This window comes from Nyctereutes procyonoides, unplaced genomic scaffold, assembly GCF_905146905.1.
Source record: "Nyctereutes procyonoides isolate TBG_1078 unplaced genomic scaffold, NYPRO_anot_genome, whole genome shotgun sequence".
Lineage (NCBI taxonomy): Eukaryota > Metazoa > Chordata > Mammalia > Carnivora > Canidae > Nyctereutes > Nyctereutes procyonoides.
Genome location: NW_026575052.1, coordinates 26365446 through 26393242, shown reverse-complemented (window position 1 = coordinate 26393242; position 27797 = coordinate 26365446). Strand labels below are relative to the sequence as shown.

General features: G+C 55.3%; 1 protein-coding gene across 3 annotated transcripts in view; it reads right to left on the bottom strand.

Moving 5' to 3' along the window:
* Window positions 1-27797, bottom strand: part of CPNE2 (copine 2) — a 45668-nt gene that overhangs the window by 7042 nt on the left and 10829 nt on the right. Inside the window, exons 2-14 of one of the 3 annotated variants that reach the window (XM_055331832.1) lie at window positions 23322-23536; window positions 20776-20955; window positions 19027-19101; window positions 17178-17249; window positions 16247-16330; window positions 15874-15963; window positions 14774-14872; window positions 14139-14225; window positions 12730-12789; window positions 10735-10868; window positions 8574-8628; window positions 3661-3712; window positions 2128-2261 (exon numbers count right to left, since the gene is read on the bottom strand). In XM_055331832.1, coding sequence (XP_055187807.1) covers window positions 2128-2261; window positions 3661-3712; window positions 8574-8628; window positions 10735-10868; window positions 12730-12789; window positions 14139-14225; window positions 14774-14872; window positions 15874-15963; window positions 16247-16330; window positions 17178-17249; window positions 19027-19101; window positions 20776-20955; window positions 23322-23501 — 1302 coding nt within the window. In that variant the 5' untranslated portion in view covers window positions 23502-23536. The remainder of the gene's footprint in view (window positions 1-2127; window positions 2262-3660; window positions 3713-8573; window positions 8629-10734; window positions 10869-12729; window positions 12790-14138; window positions 14226-14773; window positions 14873-15873; window positions 15964-16246; window positions 16331-17177; window positions 17250-19026; window positions 19102-20775; window positions 20956-23321; window positions 23537-27797) is intronic. The other 2 variants (XR_008665271.1, XM_055331833.1) reach the window with 2 other exon arrangements.

The window sequence follows — 27797 nt, the reverse complement described above, 5'->3', positions numbered from 1 at the left end:
TGACCCCCAAGCAGTTCTCACCCTGCACCCGCTCCCCAGGAATTAAAGAGTAGCCCCTCCTGTGCCTTTCCCTGGTTGCTGTCCCATTCAGGTTGCCCCAGATCCTCACAGCACCCTGGGTGGGGGGGCTTCCCTTCTCCCATTTCATAAAGGAAATAGGTCCAGGGCAGAAGGGGGGCTTGTTTCACGCCCTCAGTCCCAGTGGCCGGGCAGGGCTGGCACTAGAGCAGATCCTGCCCCTAGAGGCAGAGGAGCCTGGGAGACACCTGTTCTCCCCCAACTCTTACATGCAGACCTCCTTCCTGCCTTCCCGGGCCTCTGCAGGCCACTCTGCCGTCCTTCCCCATCCTCTCTAGTTCTCTCTCGGTGCAGCATTACCCGATCTTGTCTAACCTGAACACTATCTCCTCAAAGTAGGTCTTATGAGTATTCCAATCATATAAACAAGGGAATGGGGGCTCAGTGAAGTTACACGATTTACCCAAGTCACAGTGAGGAAGGGGTGGGGACAGGATTCAAACCCTGGCAGCCTAAGAGCCTCTTTCTGCCTCCCAAACAACTAGACCATGTCCTGCTGTCCTGCCACCCCCACCCTGTCCCAGGCCAGCCCTGGTGTCCTCTTTTCTTCTCTTAACCTCTACCTCCTCCGTGTTTGCCACCACTCCCAGAAGCCAACCTCTCTGCCTCCCTAGTAACGAGGTCAGTGTCTCACTCCTCTGGTGGTCCCAGTGGGACTAGGTCCCTTTCCCTGTGGGGGAGGCCCTGGCTGAGTCACCTCCTCCTGCCTCCTGAGCCTTGCACAGCACACAGTCCACGGCAGGGCCGACAGATTTATCCATCTCCAGGCATGCTGAGCATCTGTCACAGGCCAGATGATGGCAAACACGGGACAGTGGCCCGGCCAATGGGGCTGAGAGTCATAGGGAGACACACAATGGATGGCTGCTGCCATCCTCAGAGTCCAGATGAGAACAAACAGAAAGGGGGAGATTAACCTCAGAGGGGTGGGCTGGTGGCATCTGAGGGGACACCAAGGAATGGGTGGAACCAGCCAGGCAGAGTCAGCTGGGCAAAGGCTCTGTGAGGGGAACAAGCTTATGTGTTTGAGAGGCAGGAACAAGGTTGGTGGTAGGATCATTAGGGGAGGAAGATGGGGGAAGGTGGGTAGGAGGGGAGGGAGGGAGGGAGGGCCTAGGGAGTGGCAGGCTCAGGCATGTGCCCTTAAAAGGACCCCAGGCAGAGAGGGGCTTATAGGAACCACAGTGTGAGAGTGTATCTAGTGACAGAAGCCAGTGCCCTTGGCAATGAGAGGGACAAGTCGAGATGACCTTTTGGAGGTAGAACGAAAGGGACAGTCTAGAAGGGACTTTAGCACATGCAGTGGCTCTTCATTTCCCAGAGGGAAGCCCAGAGAGGGGAGAGGCTTATGAAGGCCTCCTGGGGGAAGGGCCAGGCAGGAGGCAGATCTAGGTCTCCCTGGTGGCAGCCCAGGTTCTGCAAATCCAGTTACTCCAGCCTTGGCTTGACGCTGACGAGTGGGACTGGGGACATGGCCTGGGAAGGGCTGCTCATGGCACCATTCTTAGGGCAGGGGGAGACAACCTCGCAACTCATGTGCTCAGTCAAGTGGGGGAAGTGGACAAGGTGACCCCTGGGGACCCCAACCTTGACATTAGGCCTGGAGCTAGAGGGTAGAGAGAGGACCCTGGTACAGATGCCACACAGTAGCCAGGGCCTCTCGCCGGGCACTGGGCCAGGGCCAGACAGTGGCCCAGAGGGTCAGCTCTAGGGCTACAGGGACCACTGTCTCTTGGTTTCCATGTACCCTGGGAATAAGGAATACCCTTGCCCAGTGGGGTGCGTCCCAGTGATCACAGCATAATTTCCTATTACGCATGAATGGAATCACTGTGTCTTTGTAATGTCTGTGCTCCAGAGAGCCAGGACCCATCAAGTTGAGCTTGGTCCAATCCCCTTACCATATCTGTGGGTAAACTGAGGCAGGGAAGGCAGAATTACCCAGCTCACCAGCCCCAAGGGGGTGGGTGGAGTAGGGACGGACTCAGTCTGGCCCCAAGGAGGGCCCAGCCGTCTCCTGCACATTCACACTGGTGGGGGCCTACTCACCGTGGCCGTCTGCTGCTGTGTGGCCTGGGCCGCAAACCGGGCCACGTGGTTGACGATGGGAGAGAAGTTGGTGGGCCCATAGAAGCGGATGTGGGGCAGACAAGCCGAGTACGCCTGGGCGATGCCGTCCACACCTGCCTCGGGGACAGGACTACATCAGCCTGGTGCCCGCTGACCCTTCACCCACCCTCATCCCATCTGCAGACCTACCTCTATTCCCGCTGACCCCCAATACTACTACAGTGGCCAGTGTGGGTCCCATGAGACCGGAAGCTCCCAGAGGGCAGGGCCAAGATGGCATAAAGCAAAGGGCCCTGAATATGGAGCCAGGCAGACCTGAGTTTGAATCCCACCTTTGCTACTTTTCAGCTGTGGGACCTGAGGCAAGCTGTTTAATCTTTCTGAGCCTGTTTCCTTGTCAGTAGGATTGATCATCTTCACTCTTGGGCGGTTGGCAGGAGAGGGCCCAACGGGCTCTTCCCAGAGAAGGGACTTGGCAGCCAGGCATCTTGAGGCCCATTCTGGACATGCTATGGCTTTTGCTGAGGGTTCCTCAGTGGGGGAACGGAGATGCTTGCACAGCCCCTGCACACAGTAGGTGCTCTGTAAATGGCCATCATTATGAGCCTAAGAATATCCCACAGCCCTGTGGTCCTATCCAGGAGGCCTCTGGCTGGAGAGGAGGTTGGTTACCCTGATTTCAGACACAGTGTCTAGAGACCTGCTCCAAACTAGAGAGCCCAGGAGTAGTACAGGGCTGTTTCTAGCCAACAGATGCCCATGGCTTCTGAGTCACAGCATCATTCCCAAGTCAGTGACTTGATGCATTTCCCTTCTAAGTACAAACCAGACCCAGCTTTGGGAATCCCCAGGGAAGGCAGATGCTATATCCAAGCCAAATCCTAGGCTGGGGTCTCACGATGGCAGGGTCCACCCTCTTCCATATCCATCTGGAGCCTCCTTCCTCCTCCAATAGTTTCTTAACTGATTCAGGGGTCTCAGAAATCCTCTGAGGCCGAAGGGGCAGGAGTAAGCACAGGTGCCGCACTCACTGCCTGCCCCTTTCTCCCCCAACCCTCACTGGCAACCCTCAGTCCTTGGGTGCCAAGGCTCCTTGTGGAAGACAAGAGGAGCAGGGTGGGGCAGGGCTGGGCCCTCCCGGCAAGGGCAGGTGGGAGGTGAGAGACAAGTATATAATTTGCTGCCCTTACCTCCTCCTGTTCTACACAGGGCTTCCTGTCCACACTTCCCTTAATTCTCACCTAGCCAACCCAGTGAGATGAGCTAAGCAGGTATCACACTCCCTGGGTTAGGTGACAAGGCAAAGGCCCAGAGAGGTGCAGTGATCCCTCCAAGGTCACACAGCCAGGAAAGGGCAGCAGCTGGTGCTGAATCCAGGCTCACCTGACTCCAACCTCCAGCTCTTCCCTACCTGTCATGAGCAAGCATAAGGGGGAGGGGATGGTGGGAGACAAAACCTTTACTCTGCCCCTCCCTCCACCCAGGGTAGATACAGTTAGGCTTGGCACTCACCTGAGCAGAAGGGATTTGTGGGGTTGAAGTTGATGGCAAACTCATGGGAGACCTGAAATGTAGAGAAAATGCTGGGCTGGTAGGCTTCTGGCCCCAAACCTGGGCCCAGGCCCCATCCCAGGCCAAGGCTATTGATTGCCGCCCCCCCCCCACCTGCTTTGCTTTCACCTCCACTGCTGGGGCGGAGCCACCTGCCTGATGCCTGCAGAGATGCCTGCCTGACTACTCTCACTTTGTAATTAGGTGCACATCGCCCCAATATCTTCTGGGGCATGATGGCTGCCTAGCCTCCTTGCCCCACTAAGAGAGTCCAGGATTGGGACAGAGAGAGCCCTGGGGGGAGTCCAAGTGGACTGCCCTTTTGTCACATGCTATCACTGAGGTTCCACTTTTTTGGGCCCCAAGTGCTTTCCCTAACTTCATAGTTAGCACGAGTGCCAGCAGAGGAGCCCATGTTATGCCAGTGAGCCAAACTGGGGGTTAGCGGACAACCTGCTCGGCTGGACTGGGTGGAGATCAGGAACCATCATGGGGCCAGAGGGCAGGGTGGAGGGGAGGGCAGAGAAGGCTAGTGCTGGTCCCCTAGGGACTCATTCTGTTTCTCTGCCTCCAGACCTAGATCCCAGCCCTGTGGATCATCCAGCGGCCCTCCCGGACCCGGGAGCACAGAGGAATAATAACCAGACACGGTTCAGGGCTGCAGCAGGAGTGTGGTGGCTGCAGAACCTGCGGCCTTAGGGGGTCAGAGCTCAGATGGGGGTGTCCCCACTCTCCCTCCCACTGCGGTCTGAGCCAAAATCCCCACTGAGCCCCTTTCCCTCCTGCATGCCACACACCACATTCAGAGCTTTGCAGGCATCACCTCACTCCTGGCAATGACTCAGTGGGGAAAGGCCTCTTACTACCCCATTTCCCGATGATGAAATGGAGACACAGAGTGGTCTAGAATGTTCCCAGCGTTTTACATTTACCCAAGGACAAAGTTGGGACCAGAACTGAGGTCAGGCTGCCTCCTGAGCCCCCTTCCCTGAACCCACTAACCTCAGAAGGTGTTCCTCTCCATAGGAGTGCTGACAACGACTCCCATTGTGTTTGTGCCTGCACAATGACCTCCCTGGGGGCTATGTGTTCTAGGCCCCATGGAGGTTAATGTATGCCCATTGGGAATGCAGCCGGGCCTGTTCTGAGGCCCTACTTCAGCTAACCAGTAGGGATGGTGAGCACACAGAGGGTGCCGCCCTAGAGAACTACCCTGTGAGCTCACCACCATGCCCCCTGCGTGGTGTTGTGGCTGGTCATCCTGCCTGGATGGGGAATGGCTGTATGCTGCCTGGAGAGCCCACCACAGTAAGTTACCCTGAAGTGAACTGTGTAAACGGTATGGAGTGGCTTGCTCCATGAGTTTTTTGGTCTGAAAGCACCTTCTCAGGCTGGAGGATATTTACTGACCCTCCTCCATCTACTAACACTCTCCCACAGGTTTTAAATTAGGAAGACAAAGAGATCTAGGGACATATCTGCCAGGCGAGAGCTTTTGTCTGAGCACAGACACTCCCAGACAGACTCTTTAGCTCTGAGACACGACAACGTGAGTGCTGGAAGGCCCCAGCAAGTCTAATGTGCCCATTCAACAAGTAAACAAACTGAGGCCCAGAGAGGGGAAACTGGGTGCCAACACCATAAGAAGAACAGGCCTAAGACCTGAGTCCCTCAAGTCTTGAGAGGGAGTTGGAGTCCTGGCCTTGCTGAGCCTTCCTGGGCCAAGAGGGGTGAGACTCAGCTTGGGCAATTCACCCCAGCAAGGCCCTATGTGGGGGGCAGGTGGCCTAAGAAGAGCCTTCCCTGTTCAGGGGAGAGAACAGCTTTACTGTTCTTTGCTCCCTCCGCCCTAAGGGCTGGCATAGAGCCAGTCCTCTGCTGTCCCTCTGGGGTCCTCTCCCTGCCTGGGGCTCTCTTCACCCTGTCCCAAGTCTAGGCTCCAGCTGGGGGGCTGGAGGTCCTCATTGCCATGGCAACTCCATGAGCCTCTATAGAGATTAAGGGGGGGGGGCTTATACAGAGGGGTTGAGAAAGCAAAATGGTTGCCAAGGAAACAGGCCTCCCTGGGCCAATGACTTCCTGCAAAAATCAGATTTTAGGAGATTTTAGAGACCAAGGGGGAAAACCCCTTCCTGATAAGAATGGAGGAATATTCTGCTTTCTGGGCCACCAACCTCTTCATTCCTCACTCCCTCCCCTCACTTCCTTTGTGGGAGGGCCTGGTGGTCCAAGTGGATGGGGCTGTAAAGGTCACCCATCCAGCCCAGAGGTCCTCTCGGGTCACCTACTCCAGCAGCTCCACTTCACAGGTGGAAAGAGGCTCAGAAGAGGTCAGGGAATGCCCAGGTGACATGAGTGAGCCACAGCAGAGAGCCAGGACCAGATCTGGGAGACAAGTGCATGCCGTTCTAGCAGCCCAGTCCCCTCCCACACTCACCACCCTGGTTGGCCTAGGAAATGCCAGTTAATAGGACAAGTTTCCTGGAGGCCCTAAGCCAGATTAGGGGCCCCTGGGGACCTGCTGGCCACAGTCTTTGCCCTGGGACTCCCTGCTGCCTTCTGATAATCAGTGCTGTGTCCACCTAGCCTGACCCCTGGGCAGTGGGTTACTAAGACACTGCTCCCTGGGGCCCTGGCGGGGGCAGAGCATGAAAAAGAGAGCTGCAGGGATCCCAGAGGGACTGTCCTCTCCAAGTTTCAGTTACCCCATCTGTACAGTGGGGAGTCTATGCTCTCTCCCACCCCAGACCTTTGCATGGGCCCTTCCTCCTGCCTCATCTGATGAACTCTGGCTCATTATAAATGAACAAGGCTTCATGCCATCTCAGGGAAAAGCTTTCTAAGTCCCTCAGCCACTGTCCAGGGCAGGGGTCTTCTTTGGGTGCACCCAGCCCAGCACTAGGGTGGAATGAAGGTCCCAAGGGCAAGCAGCTGAGTCGTATGTTCCTTCCAGTTTCTCATCCTCAGAACCAGCATTTCTGTCTCCTCAGGCTGCTAAGCCCCAAATTCACTCTGTCAGCAAACAAGTAGTGCACATCTAGTGTGTGCCAGGAGCTGGGGCCCTCCTGGACTGTTAAGCTCTGGAGGGAGGCAACAAACCAGCAAACCCACACATACAGAGGTGACCATAAGTTCTGTGAGGACAGTGCCTGGGACGGGAGGTGGGGCCCCATATGAGCTCCCTCAGGGAAGGCCTCCCAGAGGGAATGACCTCTTGACCTCTATAGTGGGGGAAAAAAGTGAAAAGGAGCAACAGGCCAGGGGAAGGCCATGTGCAAAGGCCCTGAGGCGGGAATGAATGAAAGAAGGTTCAAGTGGCAGGAGTGAGGTAAGTCAGAATGGAAGGGAGATAAGGGGCTGGGAGGCGCCAGGCCTGACAGGAGAGGTGGGATGTACCATCTGCCCTCGCACAGCCTGGCTCTGGCATCACTACCGGGCACTCCAGCCTGGCAAGCCCAAGCCTCCCCAGAGTTGCCCTGTGACATTTCCAAGGAGGCTTTTGAGTGAGAAAACATCTCATTCAGCCAGGGTTCTTTCAAGCTGGCCAGTGTCCTAGCAACGGGCTCAAGCTGGGCCTGGCCGTGCCAGCCTGCCCCGCCCCCTGCAGCATCACTGTCTGCCCGGAGGCCCAGCTTTGGTCCTGCAGGATCCTGCCCCCACCCCTCGATGGCTAGCAGGCCACAGAGCCTCTCCCTAAAATTCGAGGTGAAGATCATACCCCCCCAACACCACCACCCAGAGAGGATGGGAGGAAAATGCTCACTCTGGCAACAGCACGTGGCACAGCAGGGCAGACAAGAAGGGGCACAAACTGAGCCCTCTGTGTCCACAACATCCCCAGGCTTCTCACTGGAGAGGCAGCAGATTCAGAGAATAAACTTAAGAGTCCATTTGCCCAGCTGGAATCCAGGGCTCCCTGATGTAAACATGGCCTTGGGCAACTCACCTGAGCCTCTGTTTTTTCACCCATAAAATGGACCTCATTCCTTCTCATCATCTCTCCATCCTGCCCATCGGCACCCAGCCAGTCCCTCACTCAGCAGCCAGAGTGGGCCTTCAAAATGCCAAACGGCTTATAACACCCCATGTGGACCCTGCAGTGGCTGCCCATTGCTGTTTAACGTGCATCTGAGGCCTTATATGGCTGGCTTCCTGGCTAGCTCTGTCTCTCTCCATCATTCCTAGAGAGGCCACATGCCCACCTTTTCTGTTGCTCCACCTCGCTCTGTCCCTCCTCCTCCCAGGCTTTGCACAGGTTCTCTGCTCTGAACACCCTCTCTGCCCCATTACCACTTCCAGTCACTCAGCAAACGCCTCCTTTCCCTTCCTATCCTGACTTAGACCTTGCCTCCTCCAGGAAGTCTTCCTTGCTACCGCCAGGCCGTACTGGGGCCCTCCTCTGGGCTCCTCCCAGGCCCATGCTGCCCCATATCAGCAATGATGACCCTGCCCATCTTTGGGGTTGCCAGACAGAATACAGGATGCCCCATTACATCTGAAGTCCAGGGAAACAACAGATAACATTTTAGTATACATATGTCCCAGTATAATATTTAGGACATACTCCAGAAATGTGTTTATCTGCAATTCAAGCTTCCCTGGGTGTCCTGGATTTTTGTTTGCCAAATCTGGCATCCTACTTGTCCTCCCCACCTGACTTGAGTACCAGGGGACAGAGACCATAACTGTCCCGCTCATTTTTCTGGCCCCAGTGCCTACGTGAGGTTCAGGCTGAGAAATGAGTGTGGGTTTGGGGTAAATGCAGAGAAGGCAGGGAGGCTGGGCCCCAAGCCCCTTCCAAAGTAGACCCAAGAGAGGCCATATAACACACAAATCCCATCTTGACCAAAAGGAAAGAATCCAGCTCCACTCACCTTCCAGTCTGGGGGTAACTGGGCCCCAAAGCCCAGAGCTGGAAACATCTTATCACTAATCAGAGAAAGGAGAAGAAAACCACCATGAGAGGGACAGAGGCCTCACCGGTCCATCCTCACCCCTCCCAGCCCCCACCCAGGGCTGGGCCCACCCTGCCTCACACACCTCCAAGAACAGAAGGAAAAAGCTCAGCACCTCTAGAAAGAGCTCTGTGTGAATGAGGTACTGAGCTCACACCACCTCTGAGCACCTGGCAGTGAGGTTTGACCCCCATCTACATCTGTGGCAGACATGGCTAATCAATCATAGCACTTCTAACCAGTGGGCCTGGGTGCATCTTCTAGATCCTTCCCAAACTGGGACCTTGGGCACTCGCTAAACCACAGTCATTATGGAAAGGTACTATCTGTCTCTCAACCTTCCTTTTATGGCTGGGAAAAATTCTCCTGAGAACCCTGGCATAGCTTCAAGACCCTTCATCACCCAGCTCTAGAGCCTACTACTCTCATCTGCTTCCACTGGGCCTCCCTCAAGCCCCACTGCCCCAGCCCTGGCCACGGACCACTAGCTGTGCCCCAAACACAGGGCACCCTCCTGCTGCAATTTCAATCATGTTGTGCCTCCCCTTGAACTTCCTGTCCCCAGCAGTGGCAAACTCCTACTCATCCTCTAAGGCCCAATTCAAACGGCTCCTTCTCTCTGTGGATTTTCCCTGAGACCTAAGAATCCTTCTCTTTGGTACTCTTGTAGCTCCTGCGTTACAGGTAAACTGGCCTCTCAGAACTCCAGTGACTTTTCCCAGTCTTCCTCCTCGAGGGTGAACTCCCTAAGGATGGGGATCGTGTCTCACTGTTCATTCACTGGAGGTGTATATATATTGAGAAATCCCCTGGCTGTTGTGTGGAAGACACACTGCCAGCTGCTAGGACAAACGCAGAGAGACCAGTGAGGAGCTACTGAAGTGATCTGGATAGGAGGGGATGGTGGTTTACAGGCTGGTAACAGTGGCGGTGGGAGAAAGGGCCAGACTCAAGACTGTTTTGAAAGGATTTGCTGAAAGAACAGGGGAAATGAGAGAAGGATAAAGTGCAGGGTTTTGGGTGAGAGGTGGTGCCTCTCACTGAGATGGGGAAGGGTATCGGAGGAGTCGGACTGGGGCAGGTGCCCAGCACTCACTAGGGTCTTCCTTGCTAAGTCTGAATATCCACGAGAAGGCTCAGTAAAGGGACTGAGTGGGAAGCTGGATACAGAGGACTCCAGAGTGGCAACAGCAGGCTCCTCCACCCACCTGTGCAGATGGGGACTTTCACCTCCCTTGCTCTATGTGCCACACTTTTCTTAACGTGGCTGGAGATCACAACCACCCATTTAGCCCTGGAAGTCAGACCCTGGTCTCAGGCAGCCTCTCCTAGGGAGGCCAAGTGTGCACAGGATTCCGGACCCTGCTGCTGCTCCTGCCAAGTCTCTGGCACCTGTACCTTCCTACCCCTGTTTCCTGTGGCTTGGCCTCCTGGCCATTTCACCCTTTGGCCCGGAGGTCCCAATGAACACCACCTGTGGCTATAACACCATAACCTTCAAGTGACTTCTGATCCTTCAAGGCCACACCCCCTACACAGCCTTCCTTCACTGACTTTCCACTGACCCCGCCTTAACCCAAAGATCTCCAGGAAGCATGGTCATGGGAAGAGGGCCCACACCTGCTGGATGCTCCTTCCAAATTCCCAGCAGGAGTGAGATTATTAGGTCACTAGGTGTTTGGCCCAGGAATCAGAATGGCTGGGTACTAGGCCCCTGATCTGTGTGACTTTGGATACATTCTCTACCTCCATCCCACACCTACGTTTTTCCAGCTCTAAAAGGGAAAGCTGCAACAAAGGTAAACAAGTTTCATTTTCTATCTTGATTCCTTTTCTTACTGGCTACTTGGTGTATCGTGAAGAAGGATTCCAGTGTGGATCCAGGGTTCAGTAGGGAAGAGGTCAGCAGTTGACTAGCAATGCCTGCCACAGGTGTTGGAAGGGGCAATAAGGTATGTATACCATGTGTTGGCCATTCCCGGTTTGAGAATCTTTGGGACCCTTCTTTCAGCTCTGACAAGGTGAGCTTCCCAGTTGGATGGAGCTGGAACTGACCTCTAGAGTCCCTCCCCAAGCTTACCTGTCATAGTCCTGAATGATCTGCCCGACAGCCCAGATGGCCGACAGATATTCGTTGGTGCCCATAGGGTTGATATAGTGCAAAGAGGAAGGGTCGAGGGGATTCCCATTGGAAGCTGTGAAGTCTATCCCAACCTGTAGAGTGGGGGGAAAAAAGGCCACCCAGTTGGCCAGAGACTCCAGCTCCCGATCTCCTCCTCAGGGAACAAAGAGACTGATGGGACATGGGAAGCCACTCATCTCCCCATGCCAACCCATGCTTCCATAAGATGGTCTGAAACCTGGAAACTGACTGTGTCACTCCTTTGCCTCTAATGCCATCTGTGGCTCCCTACTGCCTGAGCATAAAATCTATTGCCCAGATGTGATACAAAGTCAACTTGCAAATTTCTTTGTCCCCCTCGTTGTCAAACCTACACACTCATCTGTCTCCATTTCTAGGTCTTTTTTTTTTTAAGATTTTATTTATTTATTCATGAGAGACACAGAGAGAGAGAGAGAGAGAGGCAGAGACACAGACAGGGGAGAAGCAGGCTCTATGCAGGAAGCCTGATGTGGGACTCAATCCCAGGACTCCAGGACCACGCCCTGGGCTGGAGGCAGGTGCCAAACTGCTGAGCCACCCAGGGATCCCCAATGTCTAGGTCTTTGTCATGAGGTTGCCTCTACCTAAAGAGCCAGGCAATCTTTTCTCCCTATCTAATGCTCCTCTATCATTCAGGCCCAATTCAGATGTTGCTGCTCCAATGAATCCTTTCCAGACACCTTATCCCACCCCAAGCCACTTCCCTATTGTCCCTCAGATCCCCAAGAGGCCCTGGGATCTGGGGCTGCCTGGTATGCCGTGCCTATCTGCCCAGAGTGGGTGCTCACTGTAGGCAAGACACAGGCCCACGGAGCCAGGTCTAGGGTGAGGCACAGAGCACCAGAGAAGGTGCTCCACAGGGGAGATCTGCTCTCTCTCAGGGATCTAGGGAGAGAGATGACCACCTTGGAAACTAGTCTTCGTGGGGTGAGTCTGGCACAGAGGAGGTGCTCAGTATCCATTGTTGAATATGCATACACACGAGGAATAGGAGAGCTCAGTCTCTCAGAGTGAGGAGGTCATGATGACCAGTGCGGTTAGACATCAACAAGGCCAGTCTCCTGACTCCATATAGTCCTACAGAGGACCTCCAGTCCCATGGGATCTAGAGGTCGTGGCAGAGAGTGGTGAGGCAAGGCAGGGAGGTGGGCAGAGCATGGGACCCCAGCAGGTTTTCCCCCCGGGCCGGAGGTCCCCTTCAGGTGAGGACGCATAAGACCAGATGAATGGGACAAGTCTGTGGGGCACACACTCCAGGCCACAGGCAGAGGGACAATTCATTTATTGAACACCCACTATGTGCCAGGCACTGAGTGTTTGGCTGAGGTTGGCACAGAAACAAGTCCTCATACTTGGGGCACTCACAGTCTTCTGCACCCAGAAGACAAACAGGGACAAGAGAAAGATATTTAAATAATTTCAGAGTGGCAAGTGTCCTGAAGATCGCAAAGTAGGAGAAGTGATAAGGAGAAACAGGAGGCACCAGGGGAGGTCTCCCTGAGGAGACCTCTATGCCATGGCCCGAAGGATGGCAGGGCAGCAGCCATGAGAAGTTTCCAGAAGGTGCATTCCAGACAAAGCAGATGCAAAGGAGCTTGGAATCCTGGAAGGACAGTGAGCACCCTTGTGGATGGAACTGAGTGAGCAAACAGGATGGCAGCAGAGGAGACAGGAGGGCCGTCTGACCAGCAGGGGGGAATCTGGCTTTCTGCAGAGCTGTAGCCAGCAATCTGCTGGGGGCAGGCAGCCACGCCCCGACGAGGCTCAGCACCCTGTGCCCTCTCCCCTGGGCCAGACACAGAGGAGCCCTTCCCGAAGTTGGTCCCGAACCCCTTGTACTGCAGTAGTGGCCCGGGCCCCTAGGGAGGATCCTTGCCGGGGTGGGTGGCAGGGCGGCGGGGAGAGCCTTACCGTGAACATGAGCTGGCAACCTCCCAGGATGTAGTCAAGGAAGGAGTAGTCCCGGTTTATCTGGAAGGAGTCAGCGGAGTCGGTGGGTGCCTGCCCTGCGCCGGATGGCTGGCCCTCTACCTGCCCACAGTCCCCAGGAATGACCTCTGGGGAACTGATTGCTCTAGGCCCTGAAACCTTAGTCGAGTCAAGGAGGCCAAGGAAAGCCCCAGTCTGATTATGACCAAGCCCCACTCTCTCTGTAACAAAGCACTCAGAGCAACAGTCCAGTGGGTCTCACACACGCACACGCGCGTGCATGCACTGTCTCCCAGCAGGTCCCAGGGCCTGGCGTCAGTTGTATCCACCAACGACATGGCAGAGACAGTCTCAGTGTTGCTGTTCAGTCCCTAGGCCCGCTCCAGCCCTGGCCCTGCACTCCAAGCAGAGGCGGCCAGCTCAAGGGCTTCCGCTATACATTAATAAAGCTGCTAAAACCCCACGTTTGTTGTGATGGTCTCTGCTCCTTTGGGCCAAGGGTACTGGCCTTCCAGTTTGGTGGAGTTATAAGGGGGTTTCCTTTCATAATAAACGTACCTAAGAGAAAAAAACCAAGGATGGGGGAAAGAAGGGCTGATCACAAAAAAGGAATAAGTGAGGCAGGTGGCAAAAATCCTGCAGGGGACTGACAGAAGTTCCAGAAACTTTCAAGGACTGCACACTAAGATGCTGCCACCTGACGGCTTAGCTTTCACCCAGCACTTCTGCGCTGTCCCACACTAAACGAGCAGTCACAGAAGCCCAGCCAGACAGCAGGGCCTCCAGGCCAGGACGCAGAGGCAGAGGGAGGGTGCCAGGACTCACTGGGCACCTTCAGGCCCGGCGGCCAGGGCTCTTGTTGCCTTAACATCCTGCCCGATTCCAGCAGACAACGGGATGCCGGATACCCAGGGCGGCCCTGGCCATTGCTCGTGTGACCCTCACTCCCTTTCCGGGACTCAGAGGCCTCAGCTGTACCACGGGAGTCACCTCAGTGATGTTGCAGGGCTCCTGCTGGGTGTCCGTCTGCCCCCGGGGTGCTGGACATGTGACGGGCAAGCCGCCAGCATGGGAAGCAGGTTCCTTTCCCCAAGGAGAGGCCCTGGAAGGTCATCTTGTGCCCTCCCAGAGCTCCTTCCATCCCAGGAATGTGATCTGAGATGAACCCGCCACATGGTTTACCTTGTGAACATCCCCATTCTACAGATGAGGAGACCGAGGCCCAGAGAGGTCAAGCTCAGAAGATCCCAAAGCCAGGACATGGCAGAACCAGGATTTGAACCCAGGCCTTGCTGGCTCCAAACCCAGTGCTCTGTCCATCCCTTCGGTGGTGACAGCTCCCTGCGTGACCCCCAACCAGGCCCCTGCCCGGGCCTACCGTGCTGGCTCACCTTGCAGGAGCACAGGATAATGATGCCTGAGTTTTTATAGTTCTTCTTCTTCCTTTGCTTCTTGGGGTTGATGCACTCAAACTCCAGCTGGACAACATGAGAAGAGAAAGATAAGCTCAGCCCGGGCCTTCCATGGGGGCCGACCCTCCCCTAGACCCCAGGATCCATAGTGCTGACTGGAGGGCAGCATGCCTCTTCCAGGAAGCCTTCCTGGATGTCCACACCCAGAAAAGGTTCCTGTGACTTCAAGCTCACACCAAGCTGTGCTTGCCTGACGTAGGAGGACCTGCATCTGCCCCCCACCCCAGACGATGACTCATCTACATCATGTCCACTCCTATACCCGGAACCATCACCCAGGGCCCGGCTTCTTGAGCTGAGTTAAATGGACAGCTCTTGAGTGCTCACCATGTGCTAGGCTCTTCCCCAGTATCATCTCATGTGACTCCCACTCTCTTCCTCTGCCCGACTGGGCAGATGGGGAAATAGGCTCAGAGGAATCAGAAGTCTTGTTTAATTAGGGCCACAGAGCCAGAGAGGTGGGATCTGGGCCCCAGTCTGCCCAGTCCTAAGCCTGTGTCCCCCACTCGTCCACTGCTGAGCTTTCAGGGTCACATGCACAGGGCCCATCTCACCGGGACACCATCACGAGCCTCACACATCTGCGACACCGAAGTCTGGAACTCGCCGATGAAGTCATGGCCCCCGTCATTGTCATAGTCGTAACACATGACCTGGGGTGGGTCCGGTGAGGTCACCTCAGGGCAGCTCCCAAGGAGGTGCTCTCAGGCCCTCTCAGTTGCCTGAGCAAATCCCACATCTTCTTTTTGCTGGTGCCTCCCCCTGATCCCCAGCATCTGCCTTGCTGGGATGATGCTGTTAGCTCCTGAACTGCCTCCTGCAGGAAGCCTTCCCTGATTGCTGGGAAAAGGGACACCCCAGCAATGGAGGCTGTACACTCTGGAGCAGGAAGCTTGACTCCCCACACACCTGTCACTCAGCTCCTCATCTGTTTGGGGCTGTGGCCCACTTGCCTTCGTGGGCCATGGCCAGGGGCCTTCCCTAGGGATGTTCCACAGGGCAACTCTGGACATGCCTTTCATTTCCCTACATTGTTACCTTCCTTGAGATAGGCACAAAAAAATCCCAGCTTTCCATGCCCTCTAATTGAGCTGCCACTTCTCGGAAGAAGGCAAGAATTACCATACCCATTCCACTGATGGGTAAACTAAGGCTCAAGAGGGAAGCACTTGCCCAAAGTCTCACAGCAGCAGTAGGAGACCCAGAACTGGAATTCGGGTTTCCTACTACCCCATTCAGGGATCTCTGCCCCGGCCTCACTGATCTCCTCTCCCCCATCTGCATCAGACACGGTCCCTGAGGACTGAGGGTTTGTAGAGACCAGTAACCAATGTCCTCATCACAGTGACACTTGGTCACTTCCAAGGTGCTTGCATACTCGCTGTCCTCGGTGGCAGCACCCCAGGCCTCTGGGAAGAACCGGGTAGTCATTCTGTTCCTGTTTCAGAGAAGGGCTCACGGAGACAGCTGCCCAGATGGCTCAGGGGGTCAGACATGTGAGACGAGAGCCCAGGTCCCCGCCTCTCCCTTTACATAGGTTTGCTTTTTCCATCTTAATAAGGAAGAGCTTTGCCAAGGCGTCCCCAGAAAGCCGTGGGTAAGCAAGGAGGCTGGAGCTGGCAGGGTGGGGTGCAGGGCCCCCGAGCCCCCTCACCTGGATGGGCTTTTCCATGTCCCCATCACACAGGGACACCAATGGCACAGTGAACGGTTTCCACACAGGGTCCAGCGTGTACTTGATCACCTGCAGCACAGCGAGAGCCACGGGTGAGGGCAGGTCCAGGGCAGCAGTGCTCTGGCGTTGGGCCAGTCCTGCAGGTTTGTGGGTGGCAGGTACAGAGGCCCACGGCCACACCTCTGGGAGGGAAGGGAGCATCCCCATGGCAGGGAGGGACGGCGCCTTGAGGCACCATCATGGCTTTGCCTGTTCACTGCGTGGCTGTGACCTTACAGCCCGTCCTGACACATGGGGGTAGCCGGACTACAGACCCATGGACTTAGAGACTCCCAGCGCCCTGTGCACCCACCTCAGTCCTGTGAACCAGCATCCACTTGCCATCGTCTCCTGGTTTATAGAACTCAAGAAATGGGTCTGACTTTCCAAAGAGGTCCTGGAGGAAGCAAGAGGATGTGTGTGAGGAAGGTACAACTCTGCCATATTCAGACGAGAGGTGGTGGGGCGGGGGGACCCAGCTGCCTTCCCCAATCCAGCCTCAGGAGTGGGAGCTGCGAGCAGAGCCAGCCCCCTGGGGCCAACCAGCTCCCCCAGGAGAAACCACCTCATCCTGGGTTTACCAAAGCCTGTGCTCAGAGACCCTGAGACCTGGAGCCTGCAGGCATTATAACTTAGATGCGGCAGGACTTCAAAGGGTGATAGTTCCTGCAGCAGGATGTGATTTTAATTTATTTTTGTGGGAATCTGAGAAACTGAAACTATCTGAGCATGTCACAGAAGGGATATGATATCCTTTAAAAATCCATTTTAAAACAAGTGTCAGGTAATATTCAGGGAAAAAAACATCCCAGGCAGAGGGAACAGCAAGTGCAAAGGTCTCGAGGCAGGAGGATGCTTGGTGCAATCCTGCGACAACAAAGAGGCTGATTTGGCTGAGGCAGAATGATGGTGGGAAGAGTAGTGGGAGTGAGGTGAGGGAGCATTGTGGACACATCCAGTGGGGCCCTGTAGGTTACTATAATGATTCTAGCATCGACACTGAGTGAAATAGGGAGCCCCCAGGAGGGGGTTTCCAGTTACGTCGTGAACACCTCTAAATAATGGTAAACTCACTACTTCAGTGGTAAAGAGGTCCTAATTTGGTGTGGCCTGAGCTATGGACTGCTTCCTGGATGGGGCGTGATGAAGGTAATGGCCAGAAGCAGCAGGAGTAGGCCCCACGAGCCTGGGCTGGGGGAGGGATACTGCTCCCTGATGGAGAACCCCCTTCTCGGCTGCCTTACCTTCTTGTCCAGCTTCCTGCCCGCCAGACTCAGTGTGATGACCTGGTTATCGGACAGCTCCTGGGCAGCAATCTGTGAGGCCAGAGGAATGTGAGGGTCGGGACCTCCCATCTGACCCCCTCCCTCCCTACCCCCCAGCATCCTGCCAGACAGAGTGAACACAGGTACTCAGGAGTCAGCTCTCCAGGGCTGGGAAGGGGAAAGGAGAGGAGGGGTAGTACCACACGACCCTGCCTGTGGCTCTCATCTCAAAACCTTCGTTTCTACCAAAGTAAACTATCTGAATAAGGGGAATCAGCACTCCTCATGATGGGGAAGCCATTTGAGGAACCCCAGATGGGGGTGGTCTTGAGCCCAGGGGAGCATAGCTACCTCAAAACGCCAAGACACTGGGCATTCCAGGAACCTTACTGTGTAGCTAGGGAAACTGAAGCCCGGGGCAGGGGCAGGAGTCACCTGAGCTCCCTCTGCTGCCTTGTCATCTGTCCCTCCATGCCTTTCCTCTCAGCCATGGCCTTTATGGACCATCCCAGCCAGTGATGGACCAGCTGAGTGACCCTGGGGCTACCCTTGCCCTCTCTGGGCCTCTCTCTCTCTCCTCTCCTCACAGAGGGGCAGGGAAAGCCCTCAGGCCAACAGCAACATATGTGGGCTGGGTTCCTCTTACCTCACGCCTATTGGACAGCCTCACCCACAAGCTACTGGACCTTCCAGAACCACACATAGGCTAGATTGGACACTAGGCTCCCCTTCCTTTCCTCCATCAGACTTGCTCAACAACCTCGCAAGGGAGATCCTATTACTGCCCTCATTCCACAGAGGAAGGAGCTGAGGTCTGGAGCCACACCACCGCAATGCTAGGGGAAACAGTGTACCAGGCTGGGGGAGGGGGGGGCAGGGTGCAGAGGGAACTGCTGGGTTGGTTTCCAGATGGAGGGGAGCTGGCTAGTGAAGGTATATAGATGGCAAGGTTCTGAACCCCAAGAAGTGGGGGGAGGGGTTGGGAGAGAATATTCCAGGTGGCAGGAGCAGTGGGATGCTAAGAATTCAGTTTGCATGGAGCCCATAGTATGTACTTGAAGGAAAGCAAGGAGGGGTTCCTCACAGCCTTGAATGTAAACTCCACAGGCAGTGGGGAGGCAGGGAGGCTCCAGAGCAGGGGTGTGACTATAAATGAGCACATATAGCTTCGGCCCTCCTCCCTCCAGCTGGCCAGTTCCTCAGCTGTCATACTGGCTCTGAAGGGGGACAGTCAGGAGGGAACCTCATTAGCCTAACTGCCCCAGTGTGCTTTGTCTCTGGGCTCCAGGTCCCTTACGTGTAAAACAGGTTTCACTCCCTTCCAGGAGACTGAGTACCCAGGACTGGTCTGCGCAAAGGGCCTGCGTAAGGCTGGGATCAGTGCGCATCGCTGGGATCAATGCGCATCACTGGGATCATTGCGCAATGCTGGGATCACTGCGCGCTGCAGCAACACACACAGACCCGCAAGGCGCTTCTCCGAGCCCCCCTAGGGAGGGCAGGCCGGGCGGGAGGAGAGGGCGTGCTGGGAGGCCTGGGAGGGGAGGGCGTGCTGGGAGGCCTTCGGAACGAATGGGGGCACCCCTCTGCCCCCGGAGTAGGAGGCCACAGGGGCCTCTGGCAAGCCCCCTACTACCAGCTTGGCGGCCCTCAATGCATCATATGTAAAGCCAGGAGCCCGTTGCTAAGAGACCTGTTGCTAAGTTGTAAGTTGGGCCTTTTTACTCCAAACAAAGCTGGTGATTATCTGCCAGGGAAGCAGCCCATTGATGGGGGAGGGCAGCGGGCAGAGGCGGAGGGGTGCGGTGCGCAGGGAGGGGGCTGGTACCGTAATCAAGCCCTTCCCTGCAGGCTTGTCATTCATCAGCAGCAGAGGCCGAGTGATCTTCTTGCTGGAGACGATCTGGGTAGGGGGGGCGGGAGAGAAGAGAATGGCGCTGCTAAGGGTTGGTGGGGAGGAAAGATGCTCAACGGGCACCACTCAGAGCACGTGGCTGGCTTCCTGCGGCCACCGTCTACACCTCCCCCTGAGTGACGGTCACATGGGGAGGGGGCCAGCAAGGTGGCTTACTGCACTGGGCAGCCGAGGAGACTGACGCCCAGGGGCGTCAGGACACTTGCTGGAGGGCTCACAGCTGGGGTCGAATCCCTGCAGCCCCACTCCCGGCGACCCGGGTACCCCCCAGCAAAGGCTCTGGCAAGGATCCCCTTCGGAGGCACCTGCAGCGAGCCAGGCCCGCTCACTGCCTCCCCTAAAGGCATCTACAGCCCCCCCCCCTCCTCCGCAGGGTGTGATCCCTGATGGAGAAGAGCAAATCCGAACTCCTATTTCATGTTCATGCTCCGAATAGGGAATCCATTCGGGCAGCGCTCAGCCTCAACGCCATCCAGCCAGGGAGAGCGAACACGCGGCAAAGCTGCCCTCCGCCACCTCTGTACACCCCATCCCCACGCTCTCCGTGGGCCTCTTGCGCGGGGGAAGGGGGTGCCAGTGCTTGCGCGGGTCTGCGCGGCCTTCCGCCCCAGCCCACTGGGCGGGTCACCACCTGCTCGGTGAGCCGTGGCCTTCGACGTCTGTTCTACGGGTGCGGCCACTGGGGGCGCCAAAGGGCGCGGGGACAGCAGGTGCGGAGGCGGCCGGGCTGGGGTTGGGCGCACGTGCCGCTCCTCCAGCCTCGGCTCTAGGCCAGGGACCCCCACCCCGGCCCCCTGCGCAACCTCCCCCAGGCGAGGGGCGGCGGCGGGGCGCCGGGGTCAGGGCTGCGGCGCACCCCGCGGCGCTCTCCCGTTACCCCTGGCGGGCGTGGACTCCTGGGTAGGAACCCCGGGGACACACCCCGCTTCCCTCACAGCTGCTGCCCCTTGCGGGTTCCATCCCTTCTTCTGGAAGGCCCGGGCCACTTCAGCGTGCACGATTCCCCCACCATCACTCGTGGCAAGGTGGTCATCATTAGCCCAGAGTGAAATAGGGGTTGGGGGACTGGGCCGAGGTCCCGAAGGGGCGGGCACTTGGCCATAAGGGCCATGAGGATGGTTGGAACTTGTGTGAGGGGCTCCCAGCCCTGCAACCTCCCGACTCCAGACGCTCACCAAGGACCAGGCTGAATGGGGAAGTGTCGCCCACGTAGAGAAAGGAAGTTGCTCAAGTTTACCCAGTAAGCCAGACAGAAAAACGGACTCCCGTGGGCACCTGGGTTGCTGGTCAGATGGATGCTCATACCCCAGGAAGTCAAGACCACGTCTGATTACTTCTAACAATCGGAAGTTCTGGCTACGTGGGGTCCCTAGTCCCGTGTGGCCACAGCCTGCTGGCACTGCGTTCAGTGCTTTCTGATGGGAACTCTTGAGTTTGGCCCCAAACCACTGGGCTACTCACTGGCTTTTGTACCTGCTTGCCCCCAAGGCGATCTGCATTTTCCATGCTACCTTGGAAACCAGCGGAGAAAATGGGGCTAGGGACAGGAGGCAGCAGGAGAGACTGGCTCCAAGGGAGGGACTGCCCTGTCCTTTGGAGCAGCAGGTGGTATCAGGGGTGGGAATTGCCTTGCCCTTGTCCCCCTGGAGGGGCCAGGCTCACCGTGCCCAGGCTGCAGGAGAACTGGCCCAGGAAATCGTGCTCATCGAGCTGTGTGCTGGACTTGTCCTGGTCAAACAAGGCGAACTTGAGCTTCTGCACCTCCTCAAAGTGGTAATCAAGGACGAACTTCTTGGAGAATGCAGGGTTGAGGTTGTTGACAGCAGTTTCTGTCCTGTCATACTAGCAGAGGGGCAGGGAAACAGGAGCCAGAGTCAGGTGGCCGGTTCAGGCCTTCTCGGTCTGCCCAAAATCATTCTGCTAACTTGTTGCACCCCTACTCTGTGCCAGGCACTCATGGCCAGTTACCCGGGTGGCTGAGGCAGCTAGGACTCCCAGCTCACAGATGAGGACATGGAGGCACAGAGAGGGTAAGGGACTTGCCCAAGATTGACAGCTAGAGGGGCAGTGTCAAGATTTGAACCCAGGTCTACTAGCACTGACACTCTGAACTCTTTGGCCCTGGCTTCATACCAGGTGCCAGGGGAAGAGGTCGAGCCATGTCTCTACCTATGTAAGTGACAGAAGGTAAATCCCTTTATCCATCAAGGCCTCAGTTTCCAGTTTTGTAGAATGAAGGGATTTGACTACCAGAGGTTTTTATCCTTTTTATCTTGGAAGAACTCTTTTTCCAAACTCTATTTCATGTGGTCACTAAGAAACAGGATGGAAATAAAGAGGGGTAAATAGGGGCAGATGCTTGCATCTGGGCATTGTACAGCCCAACATCCCCCACCTACTGGGGAAACCAAGGCCTGGGTAAAGTCAGGGCCTTGTAGTGTGGGTCAGCGGTGTGGCTGGGACAAGAACCCTGCCTCCTGGCCTCTCTACGTTGAGGCCCCAAACCGCGAGTCTGGGTGATGGTCTATTTTGGGGCCTGGGCTATGTTGATTTTTCCTCCCACCCAGTCTATTTCCAAGGGCTGGAACAGCAGAGATGAAAGAGGTCTTGGCCCTGGGCTATTTTTAGTGAGGGTGGCCAGCCTGGGTGAGAGAGAGATTGTCCGGGGGAGGTCGGGGTGGGGGGTGCCATGCATGGGGGCGAGGGGTAGTGGGGAGGACACCATTCTCTGAGGGTTTGTGGGGGCTCCAGAGACTTGGCTGAGGGGACCAGGATGCTCCAGAGAAGCTGGTTTTAGTCCTTGGCTGACCCCATGTTCCACCTCCCACTTCTGGCTGCGCTGCCACGGGTGAAATGGGGGAGTCCCTACCCATTCTGGGCCTACTTTTCCCCTCCGTATAATGGGTCAATGACCTCAGCACCATTTCCTTGGCATCCTAAGAAGGAGTCAACACCTGTGAAACTTAGTAAACCACAGTATGTTCACTGGGGATGCCCACTGTGGCTCAGCTGAATATTCAAAATAGATACATATTTTGGAAATTTTACATGCATATACAACTATCTCAAAGGCCAGATTCCAAACTGTCCACAGTGGTTCTCCCTGAATGTAAGTCCCACTGTTCTGTTTTCTTTAGGTCTGTTTTTTCTAAATTTTAACATTCTTGGCAAAGCTTCTCAATGGAAACTATGTATTATCTGATTTGGCTCTGTTTATAATTGAAAGTAATCAAAAACAATAGAGTACATTTTCTTTGAGACTTACTTTACTACAATGAACAAAGACCCCTTTTAAAACAAAAACAAAGCAACTTTTAAAACTTGAAAATGTTAATGGTTTGGATTTCTCAAAATCCTTCCTCAAGCTGCATCTCTCCCCAGCCCTCAGGCTGAAGTCTTCTAGCTCAGAAGTCCTTAGCACTGTCCACCTCCCCAGTACTGGGGCTCTGGGGCAAGGTAGGCAGGGGAAGGATATCTTCATTTCACAGATGAAGAGACAGGCTCAGAGAGGGGCAGCCACCTGCCCAAGGCCACACAGCAGGGAGCGACAGACCTGCGTCTTGCTCCAGCTCTGGGACCAAAGCCTGAGTTCCGCATTTCTCTGTTTGCTCTTCACTGACTGTTCTTTCACTTAGGAATAAATGTGGAAAGTTATTTTAAAAATGGAAGCATTTTGTAAAACTAATATCTAAGGTTTTTATGTATTATAGTAATTTAAAATATTGCAATATAAAATATAAATCTCTGAATTATAATAACTTGTATATGAATATCATTATTTTAAGTAGTAATATACATACATTTTATTGATTTTTTTAAAGTTTTTTAAAATTTTAAATAATCTCTATATCTCACAGGGGGCTTGAACACACAAACCCAAGATCAAGAGCCATATGCTCCTCTGACTGAGCCAGCCAGGTGCCCCTAAAAACATTTTAAATAAAATGTATTTTTTTAAGTAGGTTCCACACCCAATGTGGTGCTTGAACTCACTACACTGAGATCAAGAATCACATGTTCTATTGACTGAGCCAGCCAGGTGCCCTTTAAAATTTAATTTTAAAAGCAATAATCTTCTAAGTAACCCCTGTCCCATCCTCCAACTCCCTCCAAGGGCAAAACCTGGAAGTCCTAGGATCCAGTGAGAGTCCCTCCCCAGCAACTGAGCGGCCCTCCACCTACCCCAGATGCACATGGAGGGGCCTCACCTCAATCCACCTGCCATCGTTCTCTGTAAAGAGGACACAGAAGGGGTCAGACTTGGAGGTCACATCCCGGTCCAGCAGGTTCTGGCCACTCACGGACAGCTCCACCTTGCACACGCAATACTGGGACCCGATGGGGGCTGCCCCCACTGCCGGGGTGCTCCCACTAGGGATGTAGGCCATGGGAGTTGGTGGTGGTGGCAGCAGTTCCTGGCAGTCTAGGGGGACAGAAGTGGGGGTCAGAGAGATGGAATGACAGCTGTGCTTACAGCAGGATAACGAAAGCAAAAGCTTGACAAAAGGAGGATGAAGAAAACTGAGTCTCTGGTAGGCATGTTTAATTTGCAGTTATTATCTGCGTTGATCAATCTTTATCTATGAGACCCACACAAGTCAGATTAGCAACAGATCATGTGGACCTGGGCATCTAAGACATTCATTTTGCCAGGACAACCTGGGCTTCTCCTGGGTGATTAACTTTTTTTTTTTTTTTTGCGATTAACATTTTGGCTACAGTGGAGCTTATAATAGCTCAGGTCTCCCTCTTTGCTTTGGCCACTAGGAAGCTCACTCCTGATAACTTATCCAAAATTTGCCTTTGTTCATTGCAGTCTTGTTCATCTTGTATATCCTGAGCCTCAGCACAGTGACAGAGACACAAGAGGACACCTGATGTATGCTTGTTGAATAAGAAAGATGAGCATATATATTGGTGAATGGACAGACCCTCCACGTTGCTCAGATTCTGTCTGACTTGGTCATTTTCCTCAAGACAGAATTTACTCTTTCACTCGCACATGACTTCCCTCAGTTACCACGGACAGGGCCTCATGTACCCCTTCCACTGTCACAGCTAATTACTGGCATTTGCTTATTTTAAGCAGTTCTGTTTTCTTCCAAGTGCAAGGTGTTCATCTGGAACAAGTGCTGAGAAACCCATCTCGGGGGTAGAGGGGGGGCTCTGGGCTCCACCCATAACAAGTTCTCTGGCTCTCTGTGCCTCAGTTTTCCCATCTGCCCATGAGACATCATGACACAGCCCTCCAGACTCCTGTGGTCAGGTCTTATTTCCACCAGCTCATGTGTAGTTCACACAGACCTCGTCACTGTGTGGATGAGTCCAGCTCCTTGACTAATATTTCACCCTCTCACTGCTGAGTGGGTGACCAGTCCTGCACTGCCCCCAGGCTGTTCCCTGAGGGGACACGAATCCAACCTACTGTGTTTATGAGCACTAGGTAGGAGCTGAGCATGTGATCTGCTAATCCTCACTGGGTCTTGTGGGGCAGGTACTAACATCGCCCTGTTTTCCAGATGAGTATGCCGAGGCTCACTCATTCACTCTACATAGAGTGTTTACTGAGCATCTACTAGGTCCCAGGAACCGGGCCTGGATGGGGATCCTGTAGGCAGAGGGCTGCCAAGTCTCAGCTCTCACAGTCTAGCTGACAGCAGCCAGTCCTGGGGGGCTTAAAGTGATGGAAACCCTGAAGGGTTTCGAGCAGAGGGGTGACATAATCTGATTAGTGTTTTGAAGGCTGACTCTGGCCCCTGTGGGGAGAAGGGGATGTCAGGCTAGGGGAGGCAGCAGGGAGGCTGGCAAGGAGGCAGCTGTCAGCCAGGCAGGAGGGACCAAGGCACAGTGGCAAAGCTGGGCTCACCCTTCTCCCTCTGACCCCCACTGCAGCCCACTCCCTGAGCACCAGCCAACCTCTGGCTGGGCAGACAGAGGCCCCAGTCTGTACGAGGCCTGGGCAAGTGTGGGGCTGGCGCCAGAGGCCCCTCTCCCCGTCCAGACATAGCACACTCTCGGTGTGCCTGGCAGGAGAGGATCTGGACAGTGACACAGCCCGTGTTCAGTCCCCACCCCATCTGTCCCTACAACCTCATCATCATCACACGAGCCCACAGCAGCAGGACAGCACTGCAATTTGCCCGCAGGAATTCTTTTTGTCGTGTAAAAATCAGTTTCTACAGGAAGGGCTGGGGAAACTGCAATCATTCTTGGGTGCAGGTGGGTAGCCCTCCACATGGGGGAGGGGAGGGCAAATCCTTGACCCAGCTGGGAGGGCAGGGGTGGGATGGGTGGGGGTACAGGGATGTCCAATGGGACACCTTGCCATTTGGCCGAGAGATTGCCTGCTGATGCTCACAACCACCAGGAGTGGGGTGGGTCACAACGGTCACCCCCATTTTACAGATGAGGAAACAGGCCCAGAGGGTGAAGTCCCCTGCCCAAGGTCTCATGGCCAAGGAGCCACAGAGGCTGGGTGTGTAAGCCAGCTCTCCGGGCTCCCTAGGCCAATCTGTGCCTCTGGCCAGGGAAGGAGGGCTGCTAGTCGGGGCCTGGGGGAGTCATCACGGCTGAAGTTACACAGTCTACACCTCCGAGGTCATCGCTGAGGGCATGGGTTCCAGCTTACCCGCCTCCTCTCCACATCATGGAGCCCCCTTCATGACATGCTAGGTGCCAACAAGACCACCATTCCCCCTGCTGCCAAGTCAGAGGTATCTGCTTCCCCCCTGAGGGGCATCAGGTAGTTCCTCGTGTGTGCACACGCCTGTGTATGATCATATACACACACATGCACACAAGCCCCACGCCAACAGAGGCCAAGGCACGCAGGCACACCTCGGGCCTGCTTCCCCCCTGTCCTGGCCTCCCCCACATCCAGTGCTACCACGCTGTCCTCCTACTCCACACTGGCCCCGGCCTGGCCCAGGGCATGGCCAGGAGGGCCCAGGTCACAGGGGAGGGGTAGGGTCAGGCTGGCTGAGCTCCTCGGAGCCTGTGGCGAACTCCACTGGTGTAGCAAACAGGCCCTAGCTAGAGCAAGCAATAGGTGGGCAGGGGAGGGGCACTCCGCTCCTAGCTTGGGCCAGGGTCCCCATCCCCAACTCACCTTCTGGCTGGAAGTTTCTGGATCCCCGAAATGGGGAGCACATGATGTCCGGAGTTGGGGCCGGCTAGGGTCACAGCGGGCCCCTCTGTGCCAGCCCGGCAGCGGGCAGGCAGGCCGGACCCTGAGGCCTGACGCAATGGAAAAAGAAATCACAGCTTATGCTGGGGCCGGGCCCCCTCCCCTCCTACTCCAGCAGGAGGGTAGGCGGGCAAGGTGTCATTAAGGGAGGGTTGGGCCTGCCATGCGCATCTGGGCCAAACGGAAACCTCCTTAATACAGTACCCAGCACCCGCACCACAGGTAATTTGAGGTTAGGGCTGGAGAGGATGCATGGGGAGCCTGGGCCTGCGCGCAGATGGTCCTGACTCTTGGCCCACATGGGCACAGGTCTTCTAGGGTGACCAGATCCCCAGGGAAAGAGCTGGAAGGTGGGGATACAAAACCAATAGTCCCTTTTACAAAGCAAAGAGAGGGTAGGGCTTGAGAATTCTCATCCATTCGTTCTACAAACACTCCCAGAGTGCCCTGCAAGGAAGAGCGATGAATAAGACACCGCGGCTTCAGCCCCCACAGGGTCCACTGGCCCCAGCTCCTAATTCATCTTGCCCTTCAGGCAAGACAGGATAGGCTCTGGGGACTCTGGTGCTGAACCACAGGTCTGGGACATTAGCGGTTTAGCCAGAAACCTAGGAACCCATCATCCTTGACCTCTCTTTCCTTCACCCCTCATATATCCCACCGCTGCTGTAGATTCCACCTCCACAATGCATGGAGCAATCTCCTTACAGCCTCACTTCCACTGCATTGGCCCAGCCAGACCACCACTGTCTTGTGTCCAGCCAGGCACTGGCCCATGACAACTATGAGCAACCCAGAGCCAGAGGGAGTTTTTATACATGCAAATCAGATGCACCAGCACCTGAAAATCTTCCAGTGGCTTCCCCTCTCAGGCCACAAAAAACCCCAATTCTCCCAGGGCTTCTAGGGCCCTGTTTGGCCTGACCCCATCTCATGCCATCCTCCCCACTTCCTGCCCTGCCCCGCCCCAGCTACACTTGCCTTCTCGTGCTCTGCAAACATGTCAGCCTTTCTCCTACCTCAGGGCCTTTGTACTTGCTATTCCCTCTGCCAGAACTGCTTTTCTTCACAGGGTGGGTCTTGGTTTTCAGAAGCCATCCCCGGTCACCCGAGCTAACGTAATTTCCGGCTCAGCCCCACACTGTTCCCTTCACAGATCACTGCAGTGTACGGTCACTTTACGTGACCATTTGTCTATCTGCCTCCCTAGAATGTAGCTTCCATGCGGGAGGGATCACCACGGCTTCCCCAGCACCTCGGGCAGCATCTGCACATACTGAGTACTGAATAAGTATGTACCAAGTGAACACAGGCTCTTTAATCTCCAGCCTCAGAGAAATCACAATGACCTCTTCCCGACACACATCACAGAGATCACAAAGCTGTCACTCACACCCTGGACCCTCATGATCACTCAAGGAGGCCAGCAGGAGAGGGCCTCATGTCCCACTCCACAAAGGTGGAAACTGAGCCCAGGAGGGGTGGTGGCTTCTCTACA